This window comes from Miniopterus natalensis, chromosome X (assembly GCF_054644295.1).
Source record: "Miniopterus natalensis isolate mMinNat1 chromosome X, mMinNat1.hap1, whole genome shotgun sequence".
NCBI lineage: Eukaryota > Metazoa > Chordata > Mammalia > Chiroptera > Miniopteridae > Miniopterus > Miniopterus natalensis.
The window spans coordinates 74,004,869-74,024,243 of record NC_142103.1 but is presented as its reverse complement, the minus strand read 5'-3'; the positions used below and the strand labels follow the sequence as shown (position 1 = coordinate 74,024,243).

Below are 19,375 nucleotides of genomic sequence, written 5' to 3'. Positions count from 1 at the left end.
TAGAAACTCAGGGCCAAGGGCTTTTATTGGGGGCTGGTTCTGCAGGTACCTTCTGCCTAGCACATACCAAAACTCCAGTATCCCAGGAGGAAAGCTGTTGTTTACCTTAAATCATATTGCTTGCACATACTGTTAAGGTACAGTGACCTACTCTCATCAGTTAGGATGGTGGGACCCTCCTAACTTCCACAAATCCAAGTTCCCAGATCCTAGCCAAGGGCCAACCTTGCCAGCAGGATTTTCAAAAGATAGCGTTCTCAGGCCTACTATGGTAACTCTTTTCTGCACAGATTTTGATAGGGATTGTGTTGATTTTGTAGATCAATTTGAGGATTGCCATCTTAACAATTTTAAGTATCCTAAATTGATGAACACGGGGTGCCTTTACATTTGTTTAGGTCTTTAATTTCTCTCAATGATATTTTGTGATTTTGAGTGTACCAGTCTTGTACTTCTTTTGTTAAATTTATTTTCTAAATCTTTTATTTTTTGGTGGCAGTGTAAGTAAAATTGTCTTAATTTTATTTTCACATTGTTTCTTGCAAGTATATAGAAATATAATTGCGTTTGTATATTGATTGATCTTGAGTCTTGTACCCTTGAACTTGTTTATTAGTTCTAATAGCTTGCTTTTTGTGCATGTGGATTCCTTGGCCTATTAATATGGTGGATAACATGGATTGATTTTTTTGAACCAGCCTTGCATCCCTAGAAAAAACCCCACTTGGTCATGACATATAATACTTTTATATATGGCCGAATTCTGCTTGCTAATAGCTTGCTAAAGATTTTGATTCTATTTTTATAAGGGATATTGGTCTGAAGTTTTCTCTTTTTCATACTGTCTTTGTATGGTTTGGTATCATGGTAAAAGTGTTCTCATATAAGTTGTGAAATGTTCCCTCCTCTCCTATTTTCTTGAAGAGATGTGTAGAATTGATGTTAATTATTCTTTAAACATTTAATTGAATTCTCCAGTGAAATCTTCTGGGCCTAGAGACTTCTTTTTTAAAGAATTTTAAAATTACAAATTGAACTTCTTTAAAATAATGGAACTATTCAAATTATATATTAAAGATCAAGTGTATTATGGTAGTTTGTGATTTCCAAGAAATTTGTCCATTTCAATGAAATTGTCAAGTTTATATGTATCAGCTCATAGTATTCCCTTATTATCATTTTGATGTCATTAGGGTTTATAACAATATCCTTTGTTTCATTTCTTTGTTTGTTTGTTTCATTTCTGATATTGCTAATTTGTATCTTTTTTCTTTGTCAGTCTTGCTAGAGGTATGCCAATTTTATTGATCTTTTCAAAGAACCAGCTTTTCGTTTCACTGATTTTCACTATTTTTTTTTTTCTGTTTTGGATTTCATCAATTTTTGCTTTTATCTTGACTATTTCATACCTTATTTTTGCTTTGGATTTATTTTGCTCTTCTTTTTCTAGTCTTGAGGTAAAGTTTAGACTGACTTTGAGACTTTTCCTCTTTTCTAATGTAAGCCGCTAATGCTATAAATTTCCCTTTTGGCACTGTTCTAGCCGTGTCCCACAAATTTGGGTATATTGTATTTTCATTTTCATTCAATTCAATGTATTTTTTTATTTGCCTTAAGATTTCCTCTTTGATCAATGAGGTGCATTGTTTATTTTCCAAGTGTTTGGGGATTTTCCTGCTATTTTTGTTATTGAATCCATTGTGGTTAGAGAACACACTCAGTTATGATTTCAATTCTTTTATATTTGCTGGTTTGTTTTATGATTGAGGGTATGGTCTGTTTCAGTAAATATTCTGTGGGAGCTTGAAACATACGTGTATTCTGCTGTTATTGCATGGGGTGCTCTATAAATGTCAGTTAGAGTCTGTTTGTTGATGGTGTTGTTGAGTTCTCCTTGCCGATTTTTTAATCAAGTTGTTCTATCAGTTATTGAGATGAAGTGTTGAAGTCTCCAATCGTGAATGTGGATTTGACTATTTCTCCTTTGAGTTCTCTCAGATTTTGCTTCATGTATTTTCCAGCCCTGTTGGTTAGTACATACATATTAAGGATTGTTGTGTCTTCTTGGTGGATTGACCCTTTAACATTATGTAATATTTCTCTCTGTCCTTAGTAACTGACATTGCTCTGAGGTTTGCTTTATGTGCTATTAATATAGCTATGTCTGCTTTTTAGAAGTTAATGTATGTATGGTATATCTTTTCTCACTTGTTAATTTTCAGTCTACTTATATCATTATATTTGAAGTGGGTTTATTTTTGACAGCATATCATTGAATCATGTTTTTTAAATCCCTCTGCCAATCTGTCTTTTAATTCCTCTACTTAAATGATATGTATATGATATGATTATTGACCTGTTAGGACTTAAGTTCACCATTTTAGTTTTTGTTTTCTGATTATTCCCTCTGTTTCTCACTTATCTGTGTTCTTTTTCCTGCCTTCTAGTCAGTTACTTGAACATTCTTTTGAATTCCATTTTGATGTATCTATAGTATCTTTGAGTGTATCTCTTTGTATGGTTTTATTAGTGCATGTTTGAGGTATTATATTAAATATACATGACTTATCTTTGTCTGTTGGAGTTAACATTTCACTAGTTTGAGGGTGGTGTAGAAACCTTACCTCTGTTTACCCTCCTCCATCTATATTATTGTTTTAAACATTTCTTCTACATACATTGAGAACCACATTTGACAGTACTATAATTTTTGCTATATCTGTCAAACATAACTGAGAAAACAGTATCAGAAGGAAAGTCTATTGTATCTACTTATATTTTTGCTCTTTCCACTGGTCTTTCTTCCTTATGTCACAAGATTCCTTCTATTACTTTTTTTTTTTTTTTTTACTTAGTGAACTTTCTATTCTTTTAAGGTGGGCATCCAAGAATGATTTGATTTCCCCATTACTCCTGAAGGATATTTTCCTTGGATATAGAATTCTCAGATGACAGCTCTTTTCTTCTAGTACTTGCATAATACAATGTCACCTCTTTCTGGCTTGCATGGTTGCTGATGAGAAATCCATTATCATTCAAAAATTTTTGCCCCATTAAAAACATGTCATTTCTCTCTTGTTGCTTTCAAGTTTTTTTCTTTGTCTTTAGCTTTCAGAAGTTTGATTATGATGTGTCTTTGAATTTCTTTGGGTTTATCCTATTTGGAATTTGAATCTGTAGATTTATGTATGAAATTTTGGAAATTTTCAGCCTTATTTTTTGGAATATGTATTTTTGTAGGGAAGATTACTGGTAGTAGAATCTCTGGGTAAAAGGATTCAAACATTTAAAATTCAGTAGATATTTTTAAATAACCCTCCCAAATTTTATTGCAGTTTTTCCTCCTGCCAATAGTGAATAAAAGTACCTGTTTACTCACCCCCTTACCAGCAGAAGTTATTATTAATCTATTAAACCTTTGCCAATGTCCTGGACAAAAACAGTGCATTGCTGTTTCTTATTTTAATAATTTTTTATTGATTTTAGAAAGAGAAGAAGAGAGAGAGAAAAAGAAAGAGAAAGAGAGAGAGGCATCAATTTGTTATTTCTTCATTCATTGGTTGATTCTTGTATGTGGGATCAAACCTGAAACCTTAGCATATTGGGACGATGCTGTAATCAACTGAGCTATCCAGCCAGGGCCCAATGTATTGCTATTTTAATCTGCATTTATTTTTAATGAAATTGAGCATATTTTTATGTTTATTGATGACTTGTATTTCTTCTGTAATTGGCTGTTCATCTTTTTTGTCAAATATTTTGATGGGTGGTTCATCTTCTTCTTGTTGATCATGAAGTTCTGTTTGTACATTTTGGAAATTATTTTTCTGTCATTTGTGTTGCCAATGTTTTTTGCCAGTTTGTAGCCAGGCTTTAATTTTTTTTTTTTAAATCCTCACCTGAAGATATGTTTTTATTGATTTTTAGAGAGAGAGGAAGGGAGAGAGAGGGAAACATTGATGTGAGAGAAACATTCATCAGTTGCCTCCTGTATGCGCTCGGACCAGGGATGGAACCCGCAACCTAGTTATGTGCCTTGACCAGGAATAAAACCTACAACCTTTTGGTATATGGGACAATGCTCCAACCAACTGAGCCAAACAAAAGCTTAAAGTTCTTAGCTATTAAAATTTATTGAGTCTTTTGCTGTTTCTAGATTTTTCTGTCTTTTTAGATAGCTTTTTCCTTCTGCAGGATTATAAAAATATTCTTTTATATATTTGTCTAGTATTTCCATGGTTTCATTTTCACAATTAAATCTTGAATCCAGCTGAAATATATTTTCATGTAAATTGAGGTGGATAATAGATCTTTTCTATCAGGTTTTAATACAGGGATGTAGGGGGGAGGAGATAGGAAGGTTTATGAGAATGTTGTATACCTGGGATAAGGGAAATACTGGAAAATGGTAGAATCAAAAGGATTCTCCTCTTTTCTCAGTTTTTTCTCTGAGTGCTAGCCAAATGAAATGTTAAATCAACTGAGATGTGAAGGTTGAGAGAAAAACAAATTTAAAAAAATTTGAAAAAATCATAACATACTCATTAATGTTTTTAAAATTGAGGTATAATTGGCATACAACATTATATTAGTTATAGTTGTACAATATAATTATTCAGTATTTGTATAAATTGTGAAATGATCACCGCAATAAGTCTAGTTAACGTCCATTACCATACTAGGAAAAGTGAAATTGCTTGTTTTGTGATTTTTGTGTTGCTGTTGTTTTGATAGATGGACCCTTTTCTCTCTTGACTAAAGAAGACATATAGTGACTTGTGTTAATACTATATTTCCTTTATAGTGCATTCTAGTGGGACATTTGTTCACAGTTATGACCCTTAAAGGAAGATACTCATTTAGTTAACAAATATGTATTTTCAATCATCTGTCAAGGAGGCAAGTATGCTTACATGTTTGGTCTCTGGAATCAGACTGCTTGGGTTTAAATTTCAGTCTAATAACTTACTAGCTGTGTAATCTTAGGCAAGTTACTAAACTTTGCTGTACTTCAAGTTCCTCTTATGCAAAATGGGGATACAGTAAAAACTCAATATAACAGATTAATTCGGGCAAGGGGAGTGTCTGTTAAAACCAAAAGTCTGTTATAGAATAAAGTTAAGTTTTCCAAATGTGTATGTTAAAAAATTGACAAATTAGTTTACCTGTTTTTACTTATGTAGACACGTTTGTGTAATTAAAATTAAGTATGTATGTAAAGTTTGATTTCACAGAAAAGTTTTCTATATGTATTACAGTAATTTAAAATTTATACTGAATAGGTCTAGTAAATGCCTGCATTCACCAGCCACTGTGAGTAAACAAATGCACATGTCTGGGGTGTGGCTTAGCGCACGTTAGGACATGGGTCAGCACACATTAAAACTGCTGCAGAAAGTCACACCATTGGACAATAGAACCAATTACAGTGCATGATGAGGTGTGATCATGTGCTAATTATTCACCAAGCATTGTTTACAAGCAGTGACTCTTGGGTTTAAATATGTAGACTATAGTTGTAGATATGTCCTATTTATTTATGTTGATGAAATTACTACAGTGTTTTTTCCAACATATGGCCTATTTGCTAAAACTGGTTAAAAATAACAGTGAATTAAACTGGTTAAAAATAACAGTGAATTAATAACAAAAAATAACCTGTTAATTTAATTATAAGCAAATGTTGGTTAAAAACATTTAAAAATTAACAGGTTGTTAATTTTCACATATGACATATGGACTGGAAATTTCATCTGTTAAATCCGAAGTCTGTTAAATCGAGCTCCACAAAATCAAGGGTTTACTTCATTGTGTTGTCGTCAGTGTCAGAACAGTGTCAAACATATAGTGAGGAATTGATAAATGTGAACTATTATTAATGCTTATCACTGGAGATAGAGCGCAAGAGATGTATGGTCCTTATAGTTATAGACCTTGCATTCTTGAGTGAGGATATGGGTTAAAAAATTACAAATAGCAATAGTTACTCTAAAAGAAAGGTAAGAAACTGAAATAGAGTATAAGGGAGTGGAGGGGGAGGATTTTACCTCAAATAACATGGTCAGGGAAGATTTCTCTTGGAGAGTTGACATTTAAGCAGAGACTTGTAGTATGAGGAAATAAATAATTTAAAGAATGGAAGGAAGAATATTCCAGACAGTGTGAACAGCATGTGCAAAGATCTGGAGGAGCCCGGCCAGGTGTGGCTCAACAGTTGAGCATTGACCTAGGATACAGGAGATCACGGTCCGATTCCCTGTCAGGGCACATGCCCGGGTTGCAGGTTCGATCCCCAGCAGGGGGCGTGCAGGAGGTAGCCGGATCAATGACGACTCTTTCATCATTGATGTTTCAACTCTCTCTCTCCCTCTCCCTTTCTCTCTCTGAGATCAATAAAGATATCAATAAAAATATGTATATATATACATATATACATATATATATATATATATCCCGAGGAGAGGGATTTTGGTATATTCAAAGCTTTGAAAGAAGACCATTATGGCTGGAATGGAGGGAATGCAAAAAAGAGTGTGATGAGATAAATTTGATGAGATAGGTGGGATTTGTAGACCAGATTAAGGAGTTTGGATTTTATCTTAAATTCTGTGGGAAACTACTAAAGCAGAGTATACTTTTTCTTTTAAAAAAAGATTGATCTTGTGTTATATTTGTATTCCAGAAAGGCAAGATTGGAAAGGGGGAGAACAGCTTGGAGGCTCTTGACGTTAGTCCAAATGAGAGACTGGTTGCAGTGGAGATGGAGAGAAGTGGATGGATATAAGCTATATTTTTGAGGTAGAATGAACAGAACTTGCTGCAGGATTGGATACGGGAGGGTAAGGTGATTGAAAAGAGTTTGAATCAAGGATGATACCAGGTTTCTGGCTTGATTAACAAGCTTGACATGGTATCAATATCTGAAATGGGGGACGTAGGAGGAAGGATCAATTTGGTAAAGGTTGTGAACATGTTGAGTTCGAAGTGTCTATTGGACATCCAAATGGAGATGTGGAATAGTTGGAGCTTTTAGATGATATTTAAAGTTTTGGATGTGGATGAGATAACCTAGGGAGATTAAAAAGAGAAGAGGGGTTGGGATTATGTGAATGCTTTACCTTTAATGTAGAAACTATGAGATAATAAACAGAGAATGGGCTAATAATAAAAGTAGGGATATAATTTAGTGGTAGAGTATCTACTGTATATGCAAGTCCTAGATTTTATTCCTGGCATCTCCACTTTGCCTCCTCAGAGGACAGGGCAGGGCTATATATTCTTCCAGTCTTTTTGTCCATTACTCATTAATTTCTAGTTTCTGGAACAAATCAGGTGCTCAATAGATATTTTTTGAATGAAAAATTAATGTATAAATGAAGTAAATGAGAATATCTTAGTACCTGCTTTGCCACAATGTAGCTTTGTGATACTGGGCCATTAGCAAGCTACAGTTTTGTTATCTGTAAAATGGCAATAATAAAAGTACCTATCTTTTGGACAGGGTTAAAACAATAAAAAAAAATTAGTACAGAGCTAGTGCTGAATTAATGTTAGCTGCCACTATTAGCTCTCTGCATTTTGGGGACTTACCCATAAAATAGGGGCAATAATTTCAGCCTTGCTTCCCATCACAAGGCCCGTTGTGAGGTCCGCAGGAGTTAATGCTTGATTTTTACAAAGAATTATTAATATTAATATTTTAACTGGTCTGAACTTAAATTGTACAGACGTTCTCCCCCTCTTCCAGCAGGGTTATTCAATTGAAAATGCCTCTTTTTCTTTTTTAATTTATCTTTATTGTTAAAAGTATTAACAGGTGTCCCATTTTTTCCCCCCAATTGACCCCCTCCACCTCGCTCCCTCCTCCCCAGGCCTTCACCCCGTTATTGACTGTGTCCATGGGTTATACATATATGCATATAACTTCTTTGGTTAATCTCTTCCCACCCTCCACCCCCCTTCCCTCTTTCCTCTGAAATATGATCGTCTGTTACATGCATCAATGTCTCTGGATCTATTTAGTTCATCAGATTGTTTTGTTCATTAGCTTCTTCTTAAAGAAGACCCTTCAACATTTCCTGTAGTGCTGGTCTTAAAGAGATCCAGTACTCCAGCTCCTCAAACCAGCCTACTACAATCAATTGTACTGGAAACCACGCCCCAATGTAAAGTCTATTTGACTTAGTGTTCAATTCACCCCCCAAGCCTCGCTCCTCCTTGCTGGGCGAGCCCAAGTAGCAACTCTGCACTCTGATTGGCCCCTGTTGTCCAATCACCACCGCGCTTTCTCCAGGGCTGTAATTTTTAAAATTCGCTGCTGGCAGATGGGAGGGAGCACAGGCTGAGTTGAGACCATCACGGGTTGCTATACCCGGTGCTCCGTTCATTTCCTGGGCTTTCCTGGTCTAGGAGTGCGTCCATGGTCTTTCCTGTACTGCCCCCAATCTCGATGTGAGGTAGGCACCTTTGGTTTTGTACTGCCCGCTCCAATGTCCGGCTCTGTCACACGCGTACTGGCCCTTGAGTGTCACTCCAGCCCCTTGTTACATGCAGTCTTCTCTCGCCGGGGTGCGTGGCGTCCCTGTCAGGAAACCTTTAGTTTGTTCTTCTGCGAGTCAGCAGTCTGCGGAGTGAGCCTGCCTGGTACGAGGTTGGGTAGGGAATGTGTATTAGAGGGTGAGATGGCAAAGCAAATGAGACTGGGTCCCTTCTTTTAGCTGGAGCTTCCAGTACACATGCCTGAATTAAAGTGCATATACAAAATGCCTTTTCACAAGTGAAAGTGTGCAGGATCAATTTCATCTATAAGGCGGCGTATTTAAGTCAGAGAATGCTATTTGAGGGATGTCTTTTGAATGACAGGTTGATGGAAATGTGTCCTTTACCCCTTGTAATTCTCAGATTGCCACTCTGCCTCTAATCGCTTCAGCTCTGGTTTACCCATTGCTCTCTACTATGTGATTAGAATCCTAGGTCAAAGGTCGAAGGGACCATGGAACTGTGCTTCTTAAACTTTAAAGTGCATGCAAATCACCTGGGGATGTTGTTAACTTGCCTGTACCTATTTGGTATGGCCTAGCTTGAGGCCTGAGATTTTAAATGGCTAAAAGCTCCCACATGATGCTAATGTTGCTGGTCCATTTACTACTGTTTGAATAGCACGGAGGCTTTGGTCCCATTGTCTCATTTTATTAGGCAGAAAAATGAAGCCTAGGGAGGGAAAAGGGACTTGCCCAGTGTCACCCAGCCAGCTGTGGGCTGTGTTAGAACTAGACCCTAGGCATACTTTCCAGCCCAGTGCTGCTTTCATTGACAGACAGCATGCTGCTTACTCTCCCCAATGTCTTGTTGTCTGTAACCTGCCTTTATATATAAAATGAAGTTGCTACTGTTTCCTGTAGACTGTCTTGATCTACAGTTTTGGAGTCTGAACAGTTGGGCTTTTAAAAGAACCAAATTACCTGTGCGGATTTCAGCACTGCTTTGGGATACCCAATGAGGTCTTCAACATGTAGGGGACATGGAGAGTCTGGAAAGTGGAAAGGATTCTAATTTTCTTTTCCAAGTAAGGCTCAGCATTTTGTAGGTGGTAGAAGTCCAGAGTGTTTTGCAATGTGTCCTTTTATGAAAGCACGTTTTTAGTGGTGTTAATCACTCCCCCCAGTGTCAGGGAAATTAGATACTTAAGTCCATGTGTGTGTCCCCCCACAAAGCAAGTGATTATTGTTCAGGATAGTGAAGGTGGTGTATGACCATCATATGAATAACTTTATTTTCTCTGAGGTTTAATTTAACCTGTGACATCGTCAGCTGAAAGTTTTTTAGCCTTTTTTGCTCCAGTCCATTTTTTTTTTTTTTCTTTTCCCTTGAAAGGTAAAGGTTTCAGAACACGAGTCCTTGGTCATCCATAAAAAATTGTATGAGGTGTGAATAATAATAGTGGAGTAAGTGGTTTTCATACAGTGCAGTTAGGGGTGGGTGCACCCTATTTAGCTTTATTGCTGCTTGGCTGAGTTTTGAAGGATGAGATGGAAAATAGTTTTGGATTTAAAGGAAGAGGAGAGTATACCCACCATTTATTCTGAGTGCCTACCATGTGTAGGCTTTCACATAAAAATTTACATTTGAGCCACAGGATACCTCTGCAAGTAAGTGGTGGCATAGCTCTTTTGCAAAAGAGGAAACTGAGGCTCAAAGATGCTAATTTGGCTGATTTAGAAGCCCAATTGCTTCCATTTTTTAAAAGCCTGTGCTAATTCTGCCTCCTTTCTCTACTACACTAGGACCTTTCGTTTTGGACCATGGACTGTTCTGAAATGTTTTTGAGTGTGATTGGAGAGACTTTATAGTTTTTTAGAAAGAGCTGGGTGATCTATACTGCTTAATAGTTTGTCCTGTGTAGTAAATCACTTAACTCATTTGGGACTATAAAACGGAAACAGTTTTGTTGATGTAATAAATGTGAAGGCATATACTTTTACTGACTTTTCTTCATCAACAAAATGTTTAATACTTCCCCATCCAAAGCAAAATCCAAATCCTTTCTCCTTTCTTAAACTTCCCCTCAAGTTGTAGTCTTTTCTGCTTCCATTTGTTACCAGCCTACCCCCAGCCTAGCTTTCAACCCCTTTCTAATTCATCCCCAGCACATTCTTTATACTCTGCACTCAGGCATCCTGGACATCCCTGGAACCTTCTGTGCTCTGTATGTTCAAGTCTCTGCCTGGGCTCAGACTTTCTTTGCCTGGAAAGCCCCCCAGTTTACTTGGGAATGTCTTTGTAATTTAAGTCCAAATCATATATAATCTCCTCTATATTTCCATTATGTTTCTCTAGTACTTTGTATCTACCTTTGTTAAATCACTTGTCACATTTTTATGTTACTGTTAGAGCTATGCATGTGAATACTTCTAGGATAAGATCCATGATTTATTTGTGTTTGAATCTTTGTTACCTGAAGTATCTGGTACATAGTGGTAAGTTTGTTGCATTCCCTTTAGGGTCTCTCTTAGAGAAGCCTGTCGTTTGTCAAATGCAGTTGAACTTGGAGATTGAATGTGAGTGGAGTTGGAAGGGCAGTTGTATCTGAGTGGGAAGGATCTCTTGTGTATAAAAAAATGATTTCTCCTAATAATGTATTTGCTTGTAAGACACATAAGTGTATTCTAACTATTGAGGACTCACAAACTACAAGAGCCTTAAGAAATATAGAATGGGGTTCCACACTGAGATGAGGTGAAGGTAGAATTCTTCCAAGGGTTGTAATGACTGTTAAATTTTTATGTCAAGTGATTTTTCAATAAGTTAGTTTCTTCTGCTGTTATCTCATCTTTTGAAAAATTTTTTCCTACCAGGTGCCTAGAACTGGATTATAGTTTCTTCTGCTTGAATGCAGCCCTTGGATACTCTTTGGCTTATTGTACGTGTGTGTGTGTGTGTGTGTGTGTGTGTGTAGTGCATTCTTGTGTCTTCTCTGTAGCATATTATAATTGCTGTGGCCAGTATCCCATGCCTTTTAAAGAACATTAATCCTACCAGCTAGCCTCCACACTATATGACCTGTCACATTCTTAATTATTTTCAATGTAAATCATATAAATTGTCCCCAATGTTTCTAGGCCTAAACTAGGGGTTAGGTCATAATTTCAGTGCCCACAGAGGATGGCAGGCACTGTGCTGGGCTTTCACGTATAGTATCATTTAATCTGAACAGTGTCCTGCAGAGGTAGGTATACATATCTCCATTTTATAGATAACTGGAGCCCAGGGAGTTTCAGTCACTTGCCCAAGGTTAACTGTGGTAGAACCAAGATAAGATCTGAATCCAGATATGCCTAACCCAAAGTCTGTTTCCTCCTAGAGATGCTATAGAGAGACTGAGTTTTCTCAAGAGTATCCAGAGAATTCTGTGATGTTTCTGGTGAATGGTATTTTAAAGAAACCCTTTCTGATTGCAGCTCTGCCTTGGATAGACACTGCTGAATCTGTAAGAGATGCCACTGCCACTGCCACTACCACTTGGAAGCTCCAAACATGAGACTAAGAAATCTCAGTCCAGCAAAATTGTGCCCAGTGATCATGGCCAATCTGAAAAGGTTAGAGCAAGCTGTCTCTCCCAATAGAGTCTGGAGTATTCTCTTCCTGTGTTGACTTAGTCCCTATCCTCACCCCGAAATCTTTCAGAATATGTATGGTTTAATTTGAGAAGGAGGGAAGGGATGGAAGCCCTTGTAGTTGGAGATCAGCAAATTAAAACTTGGGGAGAAAGTATGAGCTTTTCTTTCCCATAAATATATAGCTGAAATGAAGGCCACCCTCCACAGTCTTCTAAAGCAAACAACATTCAGCTCTCATTAATGATCATATCCATACTTATATTTTCTCTAAGATGCTCAAAGTACCTTTCCAGGAGGCTGCTCGGTAAATCCTGGGGAGAATATGAAGATTAGGTCAACAAATGTATTATCGTGCTTTTTACATCTATTTAATTTGAAGGATGGGTCCATTTTGACTCTGCTGTTTTGACCTTGTGGGTAGTTTGACATAGTCATTACAGTTCTGGGAATTTCTGTGTTCACTTATCATCATACATATTTTAATCAGAATTTTACTAACACTAATGAATTGTCATTAAGAGAGTATTTTTTAGAGCAAATATCATTAGGCCAATTTAATTTCCTTGATTACTTTCCTCTCAGTAGAGATAAACATTTTCTAATCATTTTCATTTTAATAATATGATTTTCATGGAGGGGCCAAGTGTATGTGGTTTTTCTTTTCTGTATAAATTGGCAAGAAATATTTGCTACATTTATCAGATATTTGTCTATATCAAGTTTTCTGATTAGAGTTCTGCCATTATACGTTTTCTTCTGTGGTAGTTATGTTTCCAAATGCAACTTTCTTGGGGCACATTTTGTAAATCTAAATTTTTATTGAGTTTAGTTTCACCTGTGAATTTTGTTTGGGGCGGATTAATTCTACCAGTAATATTAAGTAGGAATTAGATAACAGAATGATAGTTTATTTCTTAGCTAATTTGTGAGAAAACAATATATATTTTTTTACTAATTATTTCAACTAGGGTTATTTATTGCAAACTAGATTAAAAGTTAATGGTTTATGCTGGGCTGGCGTGCCTGTCAGGGCATATGCCCCCCCCCCCCCCCCCCCCGCCGGCTAAATCCCCAGTAGGGGGCGTGCAGGCGGCAGCCGATCAATGACTCTCATAATTGATGTTTCTCTCTCTCTCTTCCTCCCTCTGAAATCAATAAAGGCATTAAAAAACAACTAATGGTTTTTTATTTCTTATCTTAATCAATTAGAAAACAGAAGTAATTCTTTTGAGCTCTTTCCGGATTACTCTACTGTGTTAGAGTGGTCTATTTTTGTTTGTTAATCCTCACTTGAGAATATTTTTTCCATTGCTTTTTAGAAAGAGTGGAAGGGAAGGAGGGGGAAGAGAAAGAGAGAGAGAAAGAGGAAGAGAGAGAAACATCAATGTGAGAGAGACACATTGATCAGTTGCCTCCTGCATGCGCCCTGACTGTGACTGGGGATTGAACCTGCAACCCAGGTATGTGCCCTTGATCAGGAATTGAACTTGCAATCCTTTGGAGCTGATGCTCTAACCACTGAGCAACACTGGCCAGGGCAGATTGGTCTATTGTGTTATGACTCCAACTCTAAAATTTCTGATCACTTACTGTGTCATATACTAACTTTTCATTGTGTAGATGGAGAACAGAGTAAATAAATGGTTTGATCCCAATGTTCTATTTTGCATAACAGCTCTCTGATATAGGTAGGGCAGGGTTTATTTTAATTTATAACAGAAATCTGATACTTAGGAGTCTTTCACCAAATAAAAACTATTAAGGAGAAGAGCTCTACAACGTGATTTACCCTAACCTTTACCAGCATAGATGATCTTATTCCTTTGAGAGTGGGGTAAGGCATGCACAGATAAATGATATCTAGAAAGAAAGCCCCTCATTACTCCAAGATATTCACCTCCCTTCTTTTGTTCTTCCTTTGTATACACTATCAAGTAGGGATTAATATGAATTACCAAACTCCTTTCTTAGTATACAAAATTTTCCCTGTGAGGTTTAAAATCATACTTTTGAAATATGATTTCTGCCCATTTACAGTTTATTATACAGACTTTAAAAAACATAAACCGTGTATTTATTTAACAACATATCTTGTAGATTACTCCATATCAGTACAGGAATTCGATTTTTTAAACTGGCTTCATGAATGAATGTTTCATAAGTTAACCAGTCATTTACTGACGAACATTTAAAGTTGGTTCTGGCACTTTTAATTAAAAACAATTCAATGATAAATGACCTTGCACATGTCATTTCTTATAGGCGCAGATGTATCAGTAGCATCCATTTCTAGAAGTAAAATTGTTAACGAGTATATAGTTTTGTATATTTTTATATTGCAATACTTAGACCTATATTCTTTTTTAAAAAAAATAATATTCTATTACTTTTCAGTTACAGTTGACATACAATATTATATTAGTTTTAGGTGTATAGCCCAGTGATTAGACATTTATATACCTTATGAAGCACTCACCCTGATAAATCTTGTACCCATCTGACACCATGCATAGTTATTATAATATTATTGACTATATTCCCTATGTTGTACTTTACATCCCCATGACTATTCCGTAACTACTAATTTTTACTTCTTAATTCCTTTACCTTTTTCACCCATTTCCCCAATTCCCATCCCATCTAGCAACTGTCAAAATGCTCTCTATTTATGAGTCTCTTTCTGTGCTTGTTTGTTTAATTTTTTAGATTCCACATGTAAGTGAAATCATATGGCATTTGTCTATCCATGTTGTTGCAGACGGCAAGATTTCATTCTCTTTTTTTTATGGCCGAGTCATATTCCATTGTGTATGTATATACACCACTTCTTCTTTATCCATTCATCAATATTGCTGGACACTTAGGTTGCCTCTATATCTTGGGTATTGTAAATAATGTTGCAATGAACATATAGATGCATATGTCTTTTCAATTTAGTGTTTTTGCTTCCTTCAGATAAATACATAGAAGCAGATTGCTGAATCCTTCAGTGTCTCTTGTTATAGCCTTTGTGTTAAAGTCTATTTTGTCTTGTATAAGTGTTGCTCCCACAGCTTATTTTTTTCATTTCCATTTTCATGAAATAACTTTTTCAATCCCTTTATTTTAAGGATATGTGTGCCTTTCTATCTGAAGTGAGTCTCTTATAATCTTCACCAGGGGATATTTCTTTCCATGATTTCTTTTTTAGAGAGAGCGACAGATATTGAGGGGAGAGAGAGACAGAGAGACAGAGAAAGACAGACAGACAGACATCGACTGGTTGCCTCTTGCACACACCCTGACTAGGGTGGGGATTGAACCTGCAACCCAGGTATGTGCCCTTGACTGGGAATTGAACCTGTGACCCTTCAGTGCGTGGGCTGATGCTCTAACCCCTGAGCCACACTGGCCAGGGCTGAAGTGAGTCTCTTGCAGATAGCATATGTAAGGGTCTTGTTCTGTTATCAATTCATCCTTTTTATGTCTTTTGATTGGCTCATTTAATCCATTTGCATTTAAAGTAATTGTTGATAGATATGTATTTATTACCATTTTATTAATATTTTTTATCTTTTTTCTTCTGCATAAAGAAGACCCTTTAACATTTCTTGTAATACTGGTTTGGAGGTGATGAACTCCTTTAGCTTTTTTTTATGTACAGACTTTTTTACATGTATTCTCTTATTTGATCCTCAAATAAAGTTGACTATCATTCTGATTTTACTGATAAGAAAATTGAGGCTGGGAGATTAAGTGACTTGTCCAAGGTCAACAGCTAGTAAAGGGCTGTACCCTGGATGAGTATCTAGGTATGGGTGTTATTGTCCTTATTGGGAATGTCTTAAATCAACTAATTAACATAGGAGACTCTTAAATATTGAACTAATTTACCTGAGAGCATCTGTGTTAAAGGAATGACTGGGACTGGCCAGGTAATGGTGGTGGTTGATAATCTTGGATAGTATAACCATAAATATGAGAGAAGTAAGAGGGAAAATTGCCTTTAGCAAGATATTTTGCTCACTCTAAGGGTTACACTGAAGGTCATCTTGTCTCCTCATAGTCTTGTCCCTTTCATCAATGATTACCTCCTTCAGGGACTTTCTAAGCAGCAGTGAGTGTCAAAATTTCCTTTTGTTTTACTTTATAGGGGTTTATTTTATGCATCTGCAGTTGCTTGGAGATTCTGGAGTTTCCCTCTGAGCCCCAAAGATGACCAAAGTCCATGAAAAAGACTGTTTACAACTGAGTATACTAATTTACCTCTTTTACTTTTTTTAGAGAGAGGAGAATTATCAAGCAAAGATATCTCCATCTTCACCTCAGGGACCACTCAAAAAGAGATCAGCTTTGGAAGATCTCACCAATGTGAGTATGCTAGCCCAATCCTCTGCTGTGATGTTGCATAAGGTTTAGGCAACCTCTTCCTTGAAAGACTTTTCCAGTTTACCAGACTCTGACCCTCTCTGGGATGTAGAGAGCTTATTTTATTTGGAATCAATGACCCAATTTCAGAAACTGGAGGGGCTCCTCTGCTGGCATGTACACCTGGATTAGTTGGTGGAGGTCTCTGGAAGCAGCAGATAGTGATTATTAGATATGAAATTGTAGATAAATATGAGAACTATGGGATCTTGCATTTAGATAAAGTCCAGAGGTGGGTCAACTGGTTGCCTAGGTCTTGGAGGTAAGTACTTTGGGGATTCATTGTAGTCTAGGGCAGTGTTTATCAACTCAAGCTCTATGGGCATTTGGGGCAGGACATTTTGTTGTTGTTGTGTAAGACTGACCTCAGCCAGCATCCCTGGACCCCAGGCTTTAAGTTCCAGTAGCATCCCAGTCATAGTGACAATAAAAAATGCACTCTGATGTATAGAACCATTGGAAACCACAGCTCCATGACCTGGTCTTCAACTATGGAAATCTTGAAACTAAATTTTGACTAGAATTCTTGAGTTCACTTCCAAGTTACTTCCCTTCTGGTATTATTAAAGTACCAACAAAAACCAGAATTAATAGAATTTTACTAATTGAATATAGAATTGGGCCAAAGGTAACCTTTGGTCTTATATAATAATATAAGACCTTTGGTATAATATAATAGAATATAATTAATATAATATAATATAATATAATATAATATAATATAATATAATATAATATAATATAATATAATATAATATAATATAATAAATATAACTTTGGTCTTATATAATAATAACTGCTGAGTGCTTACCTATCGAAGCACTTTCTCCTATATCAGCTTGATCCTCATATAAACCTTTGAGGTAGATACTGTAATTATCTCCACTTTACAAATGATGACTTGTCCAATGTTTGTTTTGAAGTCCATTTTATTTATGATACAGAGAAGACCAGTGAACTATTCCTTCCCTACATAATAAAGTGCCCTTCTTTGGCTTCCAGAATACTTGTATCTACTAGATAATATTTATCCTCTTGGCCAGGATTGGATAAGCATTGGCAAAGTTCTTCCCCTTGGATCACAGCTCTTTAGATGCTATGTAACCACCTTTGTGCTAATAACAGTCTCTTCCCCTAAAGATTACAACATATATGATTAGATTATAGCTTTCTGCCTAATTCCAGATTTATTATAGATAGGTTGAAAGAGACCCCTTCCACACAGACCTGTGGGGTTAGGTTTGTTTCCTGACTTATTTAACGATGGATCTAGAAAGTTGGCTGAAATAAGGTAGCCACACACATTAGGAGCAGGTGCAGCCCGTCTTGGTGTAGCTTCCCTTGGCCTGCAGGGTCTGTGATGAGAGTGCAGTGACACTGTGCAAAGGAAGGTCTTACAGCACGTGAGAATCTTGCTTGCTATGTTTCAGTCCTTTATTTCTTATGAAGTTTATATAGCCATTTATAAAGAACAAATACAAATAAACTAATAGGAAGTACATGCAAATATTCAGGACCCTCCTAATATTCTAACTGAATTCAACATCTGCTAGACCACATCCTTATTCAAGGTGGGGGTGGGATTAGAAAGGCATCCCTGAGCAGTATCTTTGCCTTTGTCTAGCTTTCCAGAATCCCAGAAAGCCCATTTCCATTTGCATTCAAGTTCTGAGGATTTATTTTGGTGACCATGAATGGTCTTTGGTGCTTTCCAGAAAATATTCCATCATTACAATGTACCTAAGCCATTCCAAGGGTTGGGCACTTGCAGATGTCTGAGCTCATCTATTTGAGGGTTTAGGGCTCCTTTCTTTATGGATTTTGGGGTTCCCTACCTCCTTGTCTACTGGCTTAAGACCCACTTTTACATATCAGAAGTACTTCCCATGCTGGAATGACAAAGGAGAGGGAAAGAAAAAACTCTCAGCAGATTAACTAATTAAAACAGGTCACCCTAGCTGGTTTTGCTCAGTGGTTAGAGTGTCAGCCCATGAACTGAAGGGTCCTGGGTTCAATTCCGGCCAAGGGCACGTACCTTGGTTGCAGGCTCAATCCCTGGCCCTGGTCAGGGCGCGTGCAGGAGACAATCAGTCAGTGTGTCTCTCTCACATTGATCTTTTTCTCTTTCTCTCTCTCTCTTCTTTCCACTCTCTCTGAAAAGCAATGGAAAAAATATCCTCGGGTGAGGATATTTCTTCTTTCTGTCAGTATTAATAGGTCTCCTTGTCCCCACATCTGTTTTCTCCTTAACATTCACCACAGTGAGGTCCTGGCCTGCCAAAAACGTTGACCTGTTTTATTTTTTAAATTTATTTTTAACTTATTTTATTTTTAAAATTTATCTTTATTGGTGAAAGAATTACAGATATCCTCATTTTCCCCCATTGACCTAATCCTCACCTGAGGATATTTTTTCCATTGCTTTTCAGAGAGAGTGGAAAGAAGAGAGAGAGAGAAAGAGAAAAAGATCAATGTGAGAGAGACACATTGACTGGTTGTCTCCTGCACACGCCCTGACCAGGGCCGGGGACCAAGCCTGCAACCAAGTACATGCCCTTGGCTGGAATCGAACCCAGGAGCCTTCAGTTCATGGGCTGACACTCTAATCACTGAGCAAAACCGGCTAGGGTGACCTGTTTTAATTAGTTAATCTGCTGTGAGTTTTTTCTTTCCCTCTCCTTTGTCATTCCAGCATGGGAATGACTTCTGATATGTAAGAGTGGGTCTTACGTCAGTAGACAAAGAGGTAGGCTCCATATTCATGTTTACATAAATAATTTTGTGTCAGTAGGATTTTCATCTCTATTTGTCCATTTCTTGGTGAATAATGGGGAAGTGCAGTTAAAAGTCCC

At 36.9% G+C, this 19,375-nt stretch overlaps 1 protein-coding gene across 1 annotated transcript in view; it reads left to right on the top strand.

The window, feature by feature from the left end:
* The first annotated feature begins 6,556 nt into the window (after positions 1 to 6,556).
* Positions 6,557 to 19,375, top strand: part of CCNB3 (cyclin B3) — a 44,810-nt gene continuing 31,991 nt past the window's right edge. The window contains exons 1-3 of the mRNA XM_087829381.1: positions 6,557 to 6,798; positions 11,958 to 12,095; positions 16,380 to 16,466. Coding sequence (XP_087685507.1) covers positions 11,994 to 12,095; positions 16,380 to 16,466 — 189 coding nt within the window. The 5' untranslated portion in view covers positions 6,557 to 6,798; positions 11,958 to 11,993. The remainder of the gene's footprint in view (positions 6,799 to 11,957; positions 12,096 to 16,379; positions 16,467 to 19,375) is intronic.